Source organism: Motacilla alba, chromosome 9 (assembly GCF_015832195.1).
Source record: "Motacilla alba alba isolate MOTALB_02 chromosome 9, Motacilla_alba_V1.0_pri, whole genome shotgun sequence".
Taxonomy (NCBI): Eukaryota; Metazoa; Chordata; class Aves; order Passeriformes; family Motacillidae; genus Motacilla; species Motacilla alba.
The window spans coordinates 14,418,509-14,434,503 of record NC_052024.1 but is presented as its reverse complement, the minus strand read 5'-3'; the positions used below and the strand labels follow the sequence as shown (position 1 = coordinate 14,434,503).

Here is a 15,995-nt window from a genome sequence, read left to right as displayed (position 1 = left end):
CTGTGTGGATTACCTGGAAGAAAGCAACAGTCTTTCTGTTCTTTTGCATCATCCATCACTGAGCACACTGAGACTTCCTGTGGCTCAAGAAGCACTCTTGAAAATCTGTAAATTGGCAAGTGCTGTTTCAAATATGATGATGTCTGAAAGGCCAAACACCACAATTTGGTTTTGTAGACAATGTTGGATTGCTCCAGCCATAGTGCACAGCATGGAGATAAGCAAATGTGAAATGAGGATAAACTGCAGCATCCGTTGCACGCTAGACTTGCCCTGTGCTGCCTGGATTTGCAAATCCATTCAGATGTCTGTGAGGATTTTCTCCTTATAAATCCACATTATCTACTAGAATGTCTCAGGGAAATCCCTTTAATTATTGCCTGTGGGTCATTAACTTTAGCAAGAGTGACTGCCCAAGCATGGGTAGGGTGTCAGCAGCCACTCTGTGGAGGAGAAGGGTTTCTGCTCTGTGTGTTAAGGAGAAAGGACAGAACCCTCACACTGCCATGCAGAGGGTAAGCCTGGGGGAAACAACACCACTCTGCTTCTAATTAGTTAATAAATTGCATTCAATACATGCTGAGGTCTGCAGCACAAGCAGCTAATATGGCAGCATAGAGTGCCTGTCAGGAAATAGAGGGCAGTTTGGGTACCACAAGCACTTAAATAACTGCACTGATGGGATGTAGCAGAAAATCACTACTAAGCAGCATGATGCATTGCACTCCAGGGAACTCCTGTCTAGGGTCAGAGCAAGCTGTTAAATATCTGCAGACACAGTATTCATTTTCCTGACTTGCTGATGAGCTGTCACACTGGCTCAGGAAGGCATGGCTGCAGCGAGCAGGTGGCAGATGGAGCCTGCTGCTCTGGCCTTTCCTTACACTGGGATTTCCTGCAAGCTGAAATCATCTGAGCTCAACACCACCTTGGGGCACTCAGTGTAGCTCTTGGAACACATCTCCCTTTCAGCAGGAGCACCAAACTTTTAAAGAAAGAGAGAGACTATTCTTGTCTATAGGTTATAATTTTTTCCTGGATTTGGTGCCAATGTGAGGGTATGTGAAAATGTGTTCCCACATACCTTTCCATTCACACAAAAGCAACAAAGAACAAATGGGAAATGGGTTCTGAATCACCACCAAAGAAATAAAAAACAACTAATAGGAAACTATATTTTGCATGTCATTAGACTTCACTGATCTAATCAAGCAAGCTGGCCTTATTCCCTAGATGCTGGCTTTGGCCTGCAACAGGATGAATAGGTCTCCTGCTAATGGAGTGCATGCAAGGTACTGCTGTGGTAAGCCTGTGCTTCTTGCCAGAGCCCAAGGCAATGAGCGTAGGATGGCAATTACAGCTTTGGGAGAGGTAACTTTGGAAGAATATGTAATATGCAAGCTGAAGTTAAATCACATGGCTCAGCAGAGCTGGAGAGACAGTTCAATGCTAGTCAAAGTCATTCCACACATTCACAGTGGCTACCAGATCCTACTCTCATTTATGTTGTTGGAAACCTCAAAGTTAATATTGAGATTTATTTTGAATTTACATTTTTGGGAATGAGGTCCTTTGCTTTTGCAAATAAATGTGGGTAATGTGACTTGAGATGAGTCACTAATGGATTGTGATCTTTTCCTTTTGAACAGGGCTAAATATAATTCTGCAGTAGAAAAGGCCAGCTAGCACCTGCATTGACCAGCCAGATTAACCAAAAATCTCTGCTCAAAACATCTCTTTGGGGTGAGTAGGTAGAGACCATTGGGTCTGGTCCAGTCCAATGATGACAGAATCCCATAAATAATTATCAAAAACACCCAGCTCTTGTTTCTGATCCTGGCCAAAAGGAAGGGTCTGTTTCTCAGGCACATTAAACCCCTAGGTGTTTAATGGGAGTTTTTCTTCCATTGTGAACTCCACATGAACCATTAAGGTAACAGGAGCCAACATCAAGGGAAATGTGCTGTGCTTTGGGTTCCTGCAGGGGCTGAGAAAGCAAACTCTGAGAAACACATGCTTCTGTGCAACAGAAAATCTTTATTGGAATGGTATCCAAAGGATCCAGAGCTCACTGCCTGCCCTCCCCTGTGCACACTGTGGGACACGGCGAGGAGCAGCTCTGGCTCAGCAATCCAGCCCTGAGCCCTCCACATCACACCCAGCCTGCCTTCTTGTCCCAGCAGCGGCCACCAGGGCAGCCCAGACCTGCTCAGGAGGCGACAGGAAACCCAGACACTGCTGAGAGCAAGGTCTGCAGGTGTGGGCAGAGCCCCAAGCCCGGGGAAGCTGAGTTAGTGCTCAGTGCCTCAGGGGACCTGGTGAGCAGGGGGAGAGTGAACAGTGACAGCAGCCTGGATGGCACACACAGGACAGCACAGAAAGTTGGGAAGCGTCTTCTTAGTAGAAGATCATGGCAGGTTAAACCTGGAAGAAAGGAACAGTAGAGAGTGGCAGTGGGCTGCCAGCTCCTGTCTTGGCCCCTGTTAGACTTGGCTGTGGTGCAGTCATGGAGGATGGCTTCCAGATTAGCAGCACGATGAGGGAACAGAACAAACTCTTAACATGGTAATACCCAGCAAGACAGTTTGGGGAAGGGCTCATCTTCATCCTCCAGTCCTGAAAAGCCTTCAGATGCAGTATTTCCAAAAGCAGGCTGTGAAGGGATATGAAAGAAAGGTGTCAGCATACAACTGACTTTTTCCAGCTTTCCACTGGACCCCTGGAGAAGGTTTCAAAAGACCCATGTCTTGAGAGAGCTGGAGCATGCCGCACTGTGCTTTCAGGACACACCTCAATAACCAGCTCTGAGTTCATATAACACTTTTAGAAGGTGTTTCTTTTAACTGCTCATTGTGTAAACATGGGGGTTAAAAGTTGTCTTCAAATTGCTTAATTTAAAAGGATTCATTTTCTTCTACTTCAGCAATGTCAGGAACTAGCTTTTTCTTTCCTGTCTACTGGTCAGCAGTTTTGCTGCTTCAGAGGTGTGTGCAGGGGTTTGCACCTGTGGCTGACTGGAAGAGCAGGATACTGACTTGGAGAGATTAGATCTGGTTCTTACGTTTTTTAAACCCAGTCACTACCACTCTGCTATCGACCATCTTACAAACAACATGGATTTCTGTAGAACCTTCTAAGAAGAGTAAATTAGGGAAGGATGTATATTCTGATGTTGGAAAAAGTAACTGTATCACAACCAGCATGAATCCCATGTGAGTTTCCTGTTTCCTCAAGTATGGGAAGAGATTTATACCTGGTTTTTGAAAGCAGGATCTTGGAAGAAAACTCCTACTGAATCAGCAGGGCTCATGCTGAGACAGGAGCTCCTCCCAGACTGGAAGGACTTTAGATGAAGACAAAGATTCCCTGCTTTCATTTCTGTCAGAATCTGATTTAAACCTGGCAACGGGAAGTAGCTTCATCTACATTAAACCTTCCAGACTGGTGGGGGCATGAATTACATTAGCCAAATTAATGACAGCCTCCAGGGATGCTTACAAATTGCATATTGCCTAAGGATCACCTAAGCATCTAAGCAAGCCTTGCACAAAGGGATTTTCTCTTGGCTCTCTGGCAGCTCTCAGCTTCCACGTGCACAGAGCATGTGGGCTAAGGGCAGAACCAGCTCTTTTGGTTTTAGGCCAGATCTGTCATCAGTGACTTGTGGTTCACAGCTGCTACAGCTTTGTGGAGGAATCCATTGAAAGCCAGCATCAGCAGCATTGTCCATGTGCTTGTAAGGGGCAGCTTCACAGGAGCACTCGTGCAAAAGGCTCCCGAGCCACTGGATACAGACTGGACAAACAAAGCTGGGACACCAACTGAGGGACATACCAGATCTTAGTTCCCTGCATTCTTGGTAGATTTCCACATCCTTTTTAGCTGTTTTACAGCACCAGACAAGTGCTCCTTTTTTCTCTGTTGGGAGGCACTGACCTTGGCAGAGGGGAATGCCTGCAGTCCACATGCCTCATTATGCCTCCAGCAGTTGCTTTGAGGCCAGAGCAAAGGAGGGGTGCACTGTGGGGACGTGTTCATACAGAACTCCCCCCCTCCAGGGCAGGCACTCATGGCTCATATAACCCCACACTCCTCTGTGAAAAGCAGGATGTGACACTGCCTGCCTCCGTGAGGTCCTGGGTGTGCAGACCTGGTGTATCTGCCTCCACAGCAGACAGGGCTGGGGGACACAATCCTTCTCAGCAGCGGCTAAACCAGCCAGCCATAAGAGAGGGCCAGGACTGCTTGAAAAGCTGCCAACCAGCTGCTTTTCAGCATATTTGGGGCATGTGTACTGTGACTGTCTTTGTTGCACAAAGGAAACCCTGGAAATGGGGGTGGTCAGGATGGCTGCAAGGCCCAAACTCAAAACCTACCGCGTTTTTTCGGCTGGGATGCTGAAAGACTTTCCAAGGCATAGGCCACCTCTGACCCATCCTCAGCTGAGAGCTGATCCTTCAACTTCTCCAGCTGTTTAAAGAGAAACACAGCAGTAAACAAGAGCCCCATCATGAGGATCTCCACAGAGTGCTGGGAAATGCAGGGCAAAGTCCCATGTAGATTGGCTGGCAGCCTCCCTGGGAGGGATAGAGTGCTCCCTGGAGCAGGACCATTCCCAGAGGATCTGCCTTTGGAGCACTCATACCTCCTCATGCCCTCCTTCATTAAGCTGCTTGTTTAGTGGCAGTGGTGTGGGCACTCCATGCTCTTTCCCTCCAGCCTAGGTGTAAGTCCCTGTGGAAGGGAGGCTGTGTGCAAGGTTATTGCAGCACTAAGAGTCAGGACAGTGCTGGGACAGGCATCCAGACAGTGCAGCAGAGGACATTGCTTCTCCATTGCCCTGGGCTGTCCCTCCTCTCTCTCCTTCACAGTTCTTGCTACCTTCCCTTGGTTATAATGTGGACAGTCTGCTGCATTTCTTCATCTTTAGCTACTGTCTTCTTGTGGACTGGGAACATCTACAGGCACCATCCCAACTTCTGCTCTGGCAGAGCTGTTCTCAAAAAATCAAAGCTTATGCCCCTCAGCACTGGAGAGAGAGGCTAGTGGAGGACCTGGCAGCCTCCTGTCTGGCATGATGCACTGGGATTTTTCAGTCTGAAATTAAAGTGCCATGTGGAACTTAGCAGGACTTCCAGCACCTATGCAAACAGCTGGAACAGCTGCACCTGGCCTGAGAAGGGAAAAAAGCACTCCCACTGCTTGTAGGGCTTGGGGCACAATGGAAGCCATGGCAAGGTTGCTGCAGACCTTTCCCTGTTCCGGGGCAGTTGGTGTGGGATGGGGACTCTGTTTGTATATGTGTGCTCTGATCAGCTCAGCAGGGCTCTGACCTTGAGTAGGGCCACTCTTACAAGAAAAGTCCAGAAAAAATTCTGGCTTAGGCAGGCAGTGACTTTCCCTCCAAGCTGTTACCTGATGCAGCCAGCTCATGCAAGGCAGCATGACCTCCTCTTCCCACTCCCTCTTCTCCTATGGAGATTTCCTTTGGTGCTTTATTCTTTCCTGGCTTGGCCTTCACTGGCCTTTCACTGGTGACAGAGGCAGGAACTGCTCAGCTTTTATTGCACCAGTCTATAGCTCTGTTCCCTTTTTACCTTTTCTAGCTTGTGCAGCTGTTGAGCCAGGTTCTTAGCCAGGTTCTTTAGCTTTTCCCTTTTCTCCATCCATGCTTACATTATAGCAGCAGGTGGAAGGGTGGCAGGATGCAAAGATGGAAGGATAGGTCAATAAAGACAGCTTACACAATTGTTTAACTACCCATGCAAGAACATGCATTTATGTGTCTGTGCATTTGCTCCTCTCACCTCTTCAAGCTCTTCAAATTTCTTTGCCAGCTCCCAGTCTGCAAGAGGGAAAAGAGTAACATCAGTATCTGCATTGCTTCCTGAAGCTCATATTAAAAAACATTTCTTCATTTGCCCTCTCCAGAGGTCAAAAGGCAAAGACCTAGTTATCATTTAACTCCTGATCTTCAAATAAATAACATCAGAAACAGAGAGAAAAGCAGGTTTTCTCTGCTGAATCCTATGGGACCTTATCCTAATTCTCCATTATGAGGGAGGCTTCTTTACTGCTCACCAGGCCACAGGGGAATTGGCCCAATGAGGTCACTTACTGTGTGATCCCAGTTCAGATGAAACTCTTTGCTGCTTTTTAATTTTTATCCTGCTAACTGCAAATCTCTAGTGCTGGCTTTTTTTGTCACTGGCTTTTATATGAAATCCCACTGCTTCCTTTAAGGCTTGTTTATCCTCCCATCACCCATGCAGGCAGAAGTCAGAAGACACAAATTTAGCCTAGCATAACTTACTGATTTATAAGTCAGCAAAGATCCAGGCTGGCAGAGTGGAACAACAGGAGAAGTCACATAGCAGTAAGTGCACAGATTCCACACTTCTAAATCTTAGGGAAGCATGAGGACCTGGGGCTCAGCCTCACAGATCAGACTTAAGAGATCTCAAGGCTAGTCAGTACTGTACTGCTGTCCAAAAACTGTGCAGGTGGATGAAGGAACTGCCTGTGCAGAAAGAGGGGAGAGTTAGGTGCCTAAGAATGGGGTTTGAAACATCAGCTGAACTGAGAAGAGCCTGGAATAGCAACAGGGAAAGCTGCAGGGGTGGGGAATTTCAATCTCACTGCTCTCGAGGACTGAGGTACCTTATTCCAGACCCAAACTGATGTACAAAGCAGTTAATTTTTAATAAGACAGATGAGTTCAGTCAAAGCTGAGTGACTGGCTACAGTAGTTCTCTTGGGAGGGAAGTGCTAAGTGATCAGCTGGTTTTAAGTGCTAGTTTGGGAAAAAATGCAGTAAAATAAGTAGAAGAGCCAGGAAAGAGCTAAAGAATGTTTTTGCTGGGCCCCACAAGCAAACCAAAAAACAGCCCTGGAGCTGCCTATTTTCTCTGTTCCTAGTGTGGCAGCAGGCATTGGTCTGGATCATGAGGGGGATTTAAGACATAATTCCCCCTGATTTCAGATTTCAGATAAGACTTCAGCACACAGACACATTGCCAGACTTGGGATTTTTTTTTTTTTTTTTAACATTTGAAACTGAGCAGGAGGGTGCCAAGAAAGAGCTGACTGCCTTCTTGGTTCCTCCCTCAAGAAAGGAACAGTTTTGTTGAAAAGTCCTGAATATTTTCTGATATTCATCCAACAGTAAAAGCAGCAGTCCCTAAGCAAATCCATTACATCAGGATTCAATTTGAGAGATGAGATGGGGATGGAATCAGAAGGTGTAGGCTCTGTTCCTGGCACTATCAGCAATGACCTCAGGCAGATTCCTCCAAAGTGTATCTTTACATACCCATAAGGTAGAGACAGACAGACCCTGGCATATCTGTAAGTCAAAAGTCTCACTTAAGAATTATTATTATTATTAACATTTTTGCCTCTTTCAGAGTTTCAAGTGACTGTTTTGGCTTGAGTTTTTGCAAACTGTAAGTTTGGCCAATGACTGCTATGAATACAAAATGAACAACAGTTGAAATTTGGAACAGATTATCTCAGACAGGGAGAAGGAAGTTAATTTATGGATGAAGCTTTGAGAAACTGCCTGCTGTAAATCCTCTGTCTGTGCTCTGCTCAGAGTATCATTATATTCAATTGTCTGGCATAAAATGCAGCCTTTCCTCTAGGACTAATAAGTGCAATAATCCATAAACCTATCATAAAAATGTTTTTTCTTGAATGCATCCCCTTTGCAAGAAGAATGCCTTTGTTAGTATAAGGGCTTGATTTATTTATGTTTGTTTATTTGTCCCAAGCTTGTTTAACCACTGCCTTGCTGCATTAACAAGGGTCTGGGGAAGAGCATTGAGTGAGTTTGATAAATGGATTTTCATAGCAATGTTTTTACTGGGCCCCCTCTCAGCTGTTTTCACAGGGAAGGGCAGCTTCCTGCTCCGAGATCACCACATCCAGCCCAAACCCTCCCCTGGCTGCAGGCTGTGGGAAGAGCTGACCTCTGTAATCCATTTGGTGCTCGTGATCGCTGTGCCTCATGGCAAGGAAAGCCCAAGTTTGTCTTCAGCAGGTCTGAGTTTAGCCACAGATGGGTGGCTTTTACATTTGGTGTCTGTTCACAGAGCACGGACAGGAAGAGCCTCTCCTTGCCCCATCTTTGGTGGCTGTGTGGGAAAAGCCACTTGTCTCAACCTCCTTAGGCCCAGGCAGGAGCTCCCCCTGCCCTTGTCCCAAACTACACCTGACCCCAATGGATCTCACTGGAAAATCTTCGTGAAATCCCTCTGCCCCAAATGACAGCAAGATGCTGCTGTCTCTCAAAAGCACATGGGGCTGTGTGGGGTGTGGGCAGAGATGTGACTCCCAAAGCTGGTCCATGCCCCAGGCAATGCACATAACATCAAAGGGATAGTAGGGCCACAGGGACTCAGCAGAAAATTTTCTTGTTTTTACTTATGTACACACACATGTTCCCAGCAAAGTCTTGAGTGTCTGAGGATCTAGGGTACGTGGGTTTTGGTGGCTTTACTTTGCATTGCAAAAGCAGGTCCTGGAGCCCCATGCTGGAGAGCATCTGACATTAATCACATGTAGGCACCATACTGGATGCTGCTTCCACTTTCTGAGCAGTTGGTATTTCTGAAGAACCTGAGAAGCAAGTTCCTTGCATTCATGCAAACACAGATTCAAGAAGCAGAGATCTCCCCTCCCCTTCACTTACCAATATTTTCTGGCCTCCGCCATGCGAATTTCTTATTAAGAAGCAGAGTCAGCAATGTGTTCTCATGATTTGTGTCTTCTCTCTCTGGAAGCACTCGGTTCTCTGCAGCACATAAAACACATCTTTCTCAATCTCATCAAATTAAGAATCAATTAATCAATTGATGCAATTAATCTCTTAATCAAATTAAGAAGGATGAGAAGTGGAAGGAAAATGTCTCCTGTCAGCACTCGTCAGGTTGGAAGGAGCTCAGTGGAAAAGGAAAGTGTGTGAGCACAGAATAAAATGTCCAGGCAGTGAGGGCTATGCAGGGGAAGGGTGTGGGATGGGAAGCCCTCCCTGCCAGCCCTGGGCTGCTGGCCAGTTCCACTGCAGCCTCATCAGCACGACTGGCTGCAGAGAGCTGGAGCCATCACCTTGATTTACACAGCCCCGAGCTCTTCTGCGAGGCAGGTGGAGTGAGCGCCTCTGCAAAGCCAGACAGGAGCCCCCAACATCCTCCCCTCTCAAAAGTGCAGGAGTTCCCCCACTCACTCCATGCACCTTCCCAGGGCTGACAGAGGTGGGAAGTCCCTCCTCGCTGGGCTGAGGTGTGGGTACCATGGCTGAAAAGCCCTGCAGCCCCACAGCCTTTCCTGAGCTCACTCAGCCTCGGGGCTACTCTGGTTGCCAGCGGTACTGAAGGATTCCTCCTGAACAGAGTTCAAGTGTGGAGGAACTTAAAGCAAGACCATGCAGAATTTTTCCAGGAAAAACCTCCCCAAGCTGCTGTCCTAAAGCAATTTGGAGCTCTCTAAGAGGACCCTTTAGGACACTTTCTCAGTGGTTTTACTTTAGTGGTTGTGGCTGTGCCCTCAAATGAATGGTTGTGAAGATCAAGGGTTCAGCAGAAACCAACAAACACAGGGAATGGGACTGCTCAGTGTCCTGAAAGCTCTGCTACCCTCCCAGCTCTGCTCAACATATTTCCAGAATCATCTGAACTAGAATGTTGTACTAATTTTTGAGAGTGACAGAACAGGATCCAGACTTTATAGGGAGACTTGGCATTCAAAAAAATCTTTGGTCTGAACAGCCCTACCCCACACCCAGACCCTACAAAGCCCTAGAAGATGCCTACAGAATTCCATGGAAAATACTAAGTGATTATATAGAAAGGCTTTTTTTTTTTTCACTTCTTCCAGGATCTTTAGGACTTCTCCTCAATGCAGTTTCACATGGCTATTAGCCCCTCTGAAGGGATGAATGCAATTATTCTTGATACACATAAAACAAAACGTTGTACCAGATGAGCCTGAAGGATGCTCAAGAGCATGTGGGAATCAGCTCCATTAGCTAATGTCATATAAACCTGCAGAGGCTGAGGGATGCTGGCCAAAGGGATGCTCCAAGTATTTGGCCAGACTCAACCCTGCCTCACACTGCGGCTGAAGCCGCTGGTCCCGATTGTGATCTCTGGAAATCAACCCAGGGGAGCGAGCAGAGCGACCTGCAGTTAGCATGGAGTGCCATAAACCTCCTTCCTAAGTATGAAGGACAGTTATAATTTTAAAATAGCTACTTTAAGTTTTTTTGGGGGATTTGCTACAGGGAAAAAAACCCCAATGCTATAAACACTCCAGTAAAAGCCAAACAGAAGCAGGATTTAGATAGAGTGGCCTGGGGAATGTTTAGGTTGTAATTACAAAAATAAATAGGTGATATTAGAGGAAAAACCATTTGAAAAGCAATGTTATTTTCAAGCCTATACTTAGCGGCTCTTTCTTTTTTTCCCACTGCCAAGCCTCTTTAAGAAAGAGCACTAATGACTGACATTTCCCTGCAGTATAAACTCAAGTTAAGATTAATTTAGATTATGGGAGAAGTACATATAAAAAGAAGTTCTGTGAAGAAAAAAACGTTCAGCATCGCCGTACTACTGACATTTATGAGCTGTCAAATCTCGTATGGTACATACTGGAATTGCTACTCTCTGATATTCTAATTTTTAAAAAAAAATTCTTATGGGAGAGAAAGAGCTACCCTTACCAGATTTCACCAGATTTGATATTTTCACTGATAAGCAGAAGGTGTCATACAGCCAGCTGCAGAGCAGAAGGACAGCTTTGGCTCATGATAATACGAACAAGCCTCTCGCTAGCACCCATGTTAACAGACAGTATAGCTCGAGGTTCATTTTGTTTTCTTTCCCAGAGAAGAGAGTGTTGCATTGGCCATGGCAAGCAGCAAAGCACAAAGATAACCACCTACCTGTGTCATGTAGCCTGTATTCCAGCTTACCTTGGAGTAAAAAAGGGTCTCCATGCGTTGACGGGACACACAGAGCCACGGTCAGGATGGTCAGCACTCCCAGACACAGCTGGGCAGACCACATCTTCTCCACGTTCCCAGAGCCCAAAAGCATCCTTCCTTCAGGCACGGTGGAGGACTTCAATGCAACCAGCGCCAGATGAGCTCACTTTTAAGAGGCAGTGGATGTGCCGTGATTGCAAATGGCCTTTGGAGGAGGGGAGAAAAATATCTCTTGAGATATAATTCAACCTGTCAATATGATTCACTCTGCTGGGAGTGGACAGAACAGCCCAGTAACATAAGTCAGATGGAACCTGTTCAATGTATCTCATATCAGACTGATCTAATGAATTCTGATGTTCCCACAGGCGTGCACTGTTCACGCACGTTGATATACATTCCATACATACACATATTAAAAATACTTTTTCAGGGCTGTTGCTTTAAAAGAGTTCAGGCATGAGGACTCCCACGTTAGCAAGGAAGATTTGTCTAATGTACAAGCTGCCATATTTTACCAGTTTGGACAGAATCAGGTTAATGGGGTTTTGTAATTTATCATCTCACTTCCTAGTGCCTATATTAATTAATGTGAGATATAATGAGTGCTGAAGTGGTGGGAAACAGAAGGGGAGAGCTCTTTTCATTTAACTGATTGGAGAATGTTGAGTGTGTCTTGCTCGCTGTGACTTATGGCTTTGTCAACGGGAAAGGCATCACACCCTATTTTGGGATTATGTCTGAGTGGGGGAGTGCAGATTTGGCAGTAGGTATGGAATACGTCAAGGATGGGCAAGAGTCTTCAGTTTTTTCTTGGGGGAAAAAAAAGAAGTGGAAGTGGAAGGTCAGATGCTGGTTCTGGCTACACAGCCTTGTTTTATAATTTTAGAGCAAAGTACTGAGACACATTGCATATATTCCATGTCTTCTCAGGCCATGACTACATTTTGGTTTGACTTCCATTTGTTGCCTATCCATCACTATTGATCAGGGACCAGCTACTACTTTTCCACAACAACCTTACCAAGAAAAATATTGTAATAGTAACAGTGCTAGGCTTTGTTCTTCTCTTCCTGCAGAACTGAATCATCTGTACTTGTCGTGGTTTAAGCCCAGCCAGGAGCTAAGCACCACAGAGCTGCCAGCTCACTCCCCCCGTGGTGGGATGGGGGAGAGGATCAGGGCAAGCTCTGATTTGTACATACACTCCTAGTGACTCATTGTGGGTCCTTTTTTGACATCACATCATGCCAGATTACCCAAGATAGCTTCATCTGATGGTACCTGCTCTTCATCTCAACTAAAAGACAGTATCATTACCATGTTTGGGCTTTTGGCTTCAGGTCCCCAGCTCTCCCTACAACTCGTTCTGTTCCTTGGATAGGTACTGAATGACAAGCCTTTTAATAATCCTTGTAATATTTTATTATTTCATAGATTATTAATAAAAATGGAGCGGGAGAGGCTCATATTTTTTGTGGGAAATGCCTATAAAAACGAATGTGATTCTTTCATTAATGAAGAGTTCTCTACTGAGAAAACATTCCAAAATTTTCTCTGGACATATAATATGTACAAATTAACCAGACTCATAGTTTCTCTCAGACTTATGAACTAGTGACCAGCTATCTGAAGTGCTCTCCTTCTTCACAAAGTTCTGTTTGGACTGAGAGAAACATATGTCCTACTGGAACACTTTTCCAGACACCTCCATCTCCCCAAGGTGCCAAGTTTCAAACTGGTCAGAGATGAGCAGCTCTCATGAAGCAGAGGCCATAACTTGATGAGCACCACTTTGCACAGGAGTCCAGTCTGGAAAATAGCAGCTCTAACTCAAAACTATAGCCCTAAGGGAAGGTCAAATCTATTTTATTTTAGTGCTAAATCTCAATCTGTCTTGAGATCTGCTGTGAAATTGACTTTGCCTGGATACAGAAGGTGAGTTTCTCCATCTCATCTAAGTTTATGCAAAATCCACAGATCTCTGACTGTTTTTTCCTACCTTTGGATACAAGATCTCATGGGCTATTGGCAGGCTCTTTCAGGAAGTTGAGCTATTCCTGGGATTTCCTCTTCACTGCAGAGAATCTTCAGTTCTGGATCATTGCAACTGTTCAGCCCCCAAAGCAACTCATGTAGAGAGTGTGCCAGACCTTTCAAGTGATGGCTCTGGTGAAGGTGTGGAACTGCAGTGCTACATTTTATGTGAAGGAAGATGAGTGGATGCTGTGAGGAGTGGAGGCTTTCAGGGGATGGGTTGGTGGAGAGAAGCCTCGTAGTTACTGTCAGGTGCTAGTGGAGTTTTTTTTATTTTTTGAAGTTAGGGGATAATTGATTTGTACTGTTGGGCTTCTCTAAGGCTCCCACCCGCAAAATTCCTCTGCTTTTACCCCACTAGTCCAGGTGCTGGAAATAATATTACATGTTATTGTTCTTATGTATTTTATTCTCCATAGGAAAACAATCACCCATTTGTGTCTGGAGTTCAAGGATAGTGAGAACATGAAGATGTGAGCTCCATCTCTACCTCCCATGATCCCAGTCTGTCCCTTCATGTAAAAGCTTCTCTTTCCACAAAGCTACTCAGACTTCAGGTAACCCAACACAACCAAATTGGAAAATTGACAAGGGTTAACAGCCCAGAGAGCAGGAATACAGAAGACTTGGTTCAAGCAGTGCCACCAAATGCAGCTGCCCCAGCTCTCAGTGTGAGAGAGATGCACAGGAGTGTCAGTGCCTGGAGGGTCTTAATGGTCCTGAGTGTCCTCAGGTGGGGCCTCACCACCCTCTCTGCCCATCAGCTCTTGAGATCCATTTAATCTCAGCCTGGTCTCCTGCTTTTCCTAGAGCTGTGCTGGAGGAATTCTGGTCTGGAGCTCAGCTGTCTTTGCCTGCCCATGGTCACTATCGATCTGGACCCAGACCTGCAAGTGGGTTTCCTTGCTTGGCTGTGGCTATGTCCTATCTCTGTGGACCTGTCTGGTGCTCACTGAGCTGTGTTTGTCTCTGACTGCTGTCATCAGGCCTGATGCTGACCAGTGCACTGACTTCCATCTTGACCTGGGATCTGCCTCATCTTCATGGGCTTCCCTGAGTGCTGGGGCTCTTGATTGAACCTAGCTGCAGTCTCTGATCCTGACCTGCTTGCCCTTCTCAGGATGGGTCCCTGTCCTGCTGTCACTGCACTTGGCTCCCTGTTTCCTAGGGAACAGCTGGCCCTTTCTGCTCTCTGACATCATCTTCCTCAAAATGTTCAGCTTCTCCCTGTGCATGGACTCCTCTTCCCTGACAGGTGGATTGGTGGATCTTGCAGCAATTAAGATTTTCAGGTATGTTATATAAAATCTCAGTTTCTCTGAAGTTGCTTTGGGCTTTGCAGTTGTCTCTAATGACAGTAGGACTGCAGCCTCCAAATAACCTAACCTGAGTTTAATCCCAAATCAGTAACCCCTGCTGTTCCACAGCAAGCCTCAGAGAGGTGGAATTCAGTGGGGGGTTGAGCTAGTTGATGCAAGAGGCAGCGTCAAGCTGCTGAAAACAGGACAACATAAAAGGGCTACTTCCCAGAGCCAGCTTGGAGTGGCAGGTTTCCAGACCACTTTGTATACTGTACATTTGGGGTTTGGAGGGAAAAAACCCCACAATATTCTCTTTTTTTTCAGAGCTTCCTAAGAACACATAAAACATCACATGCACCATGTGTTTCAGCTGAACCCCGTGAGCATCCACAGATTTTGTCATGGTCTTATGGATTCCACTTAACCATAGCTTATTTCATCCCAAAGCAAGCAACCTGCTGAGGAAGGACCTATCAGGGAAGCACCTTTACTTAAGGTGCTTAAGAAGCACGTGTGAACAGTGCCACAACCTCTGCACTGAGTCTGGGACTTTGCTGCGAGTCGGAAGCCTCAGCTGGTAGAGACAGGACTTCTCTCTGTGTGGTACATATGGAGAGATTCATATATCACTGCTTTCTTGCCTAGAATGATCCTAAGAATAAGATGAGGATGAGGAATAACAAAAAAAGTTTAGAAATTTTAGGGAGTGGACATGCCTTGTAGCAGGAAAAACAGAATGGGGGATTGACAGTGCCAACAAATCAGTGAGAAGTTGACAAGCATTTAGCAGGCAAGAAAAGAGAGCTGCCCTCATGGCAGGGGTGAAGGGAGCTTTGTGCACAATGTCAGAAAGACAAGAGTTATCCTGCTCTCCATCCTGAGCAGTGGCTTAGTGCTCCCATCTGTCCCACAACATGCCTCTCTCTCCTCAGTCTACTCACATGCACAAGAAACTGTTTCCATCCTCTGTAGCCAAGTCCCTCCTTTCTCCCATGGTGTCTGCTTTTTTTGCCTGTATCACCACTGTACACTTATTACTATTTATCACTTCTGTCTACATTCCTATTGCCTGCCTGCTCCTCTGAGTCTCAAGCTGTGCTTTATCTGGTAGGAATCAGAAGAGCAGATACTGAAATGCACCCTGAGCTCTTCAGCCTTCATCTCTTATACATTTAATGTCTGATTTCTCCTTTAACCAAGTCACTTCTATGCTGGAGCCAACTTGAGAGAAAAAAGCCCACTCCAGAATGTTATTTAAAGCACCATTGGAAGGTGCTCAGATATCCTCCTGATGTGTGGTGCAAAGTCCCAGGCAGAGCAACTTGACTGCTGAGAAGAATTAAAATATTGTGCTCATAAGCCAGGACACTAACTCCCCTTGCAGCTTCCTGAGAGGAGGGAGTGCATAATGGGGAGGGAGATGTAGTTATAAAGATTCTATGAGATTCTCTGTTCCTTAGGGGACTGTTAAAACCAGTCAATATTTATGAAGCTTTTAGTCTGACTCATGCAATTTGTTCCCCCTTCTATGTGCTTGTCTTTGGGGCTCAGCTGTTGCTTGGTCTGTTACTGATATAAAATTAGATGCTGTGGTTCAACTGTATCCTTGCTTACAGAAAGACAAGGGAAAGGTCCAAGACAGTGTAGAGCAGCTCAGCTGCCACCTCACTGCA

At 45.8% G+C, this 15,995-nt stretch overlaps 1 protein-coding gene across 1 annotated transcript; it reads right to left on the bottom strand.

Moving 5' to 3' along the window:
* Positions 1-1,769: 1,769 nt before the first annotated feature.
* Positions 1,770-11,429, bottom strand: UTS2B (urotensin 2B). The gene is made up of 5 exons (XM_038146318.1): positions 10,973-11,429; positions 8,693-8,794; positions 5,808-5,845; positions 4,377-4,470; positions 1,770-2,653 (listed from the first exon to the last, which is right to left on the bottom strand). The coding sequence occupies exons 1-5, from the start codon at positions 11,094-11,096 to the stop codon at positions 2,628-2,630; spliced, it is 384 nt and encodes a 127-aa protein (XP_038002246.1). The 5' UTR covers positions 11,097-11,429; the 3' UTR covers positions 1,770-2,627.
* Between the last annotated feature and the right edge of the window lie 4,566 nt (positions 11,430-15,995).

Coding starts and splice junctions, on each gene's coding strand:
- UTS2B (XM_038146318.1), bottom strand. CDS start 11,096: ATGCTTTTGGGCTCTGGGAACGTGGAGAAGATGTGGTCTGCCCAGCTG. Junction 5,846..8,692: donor GCGGAGGCCAGAAAATATTG/GTAAGTGAAGGG, acceptor TCCCTCTTGCAG/ACTGGGAGCTGGCAAAGAAA. Junction 4,471..5,807: donor AATTTGAAGAGCTTGAAGAG/GTGAGAGGAGCA, acceptor CTCTTTAAACAG/CTGGAGAAGTTGAAGGATCA.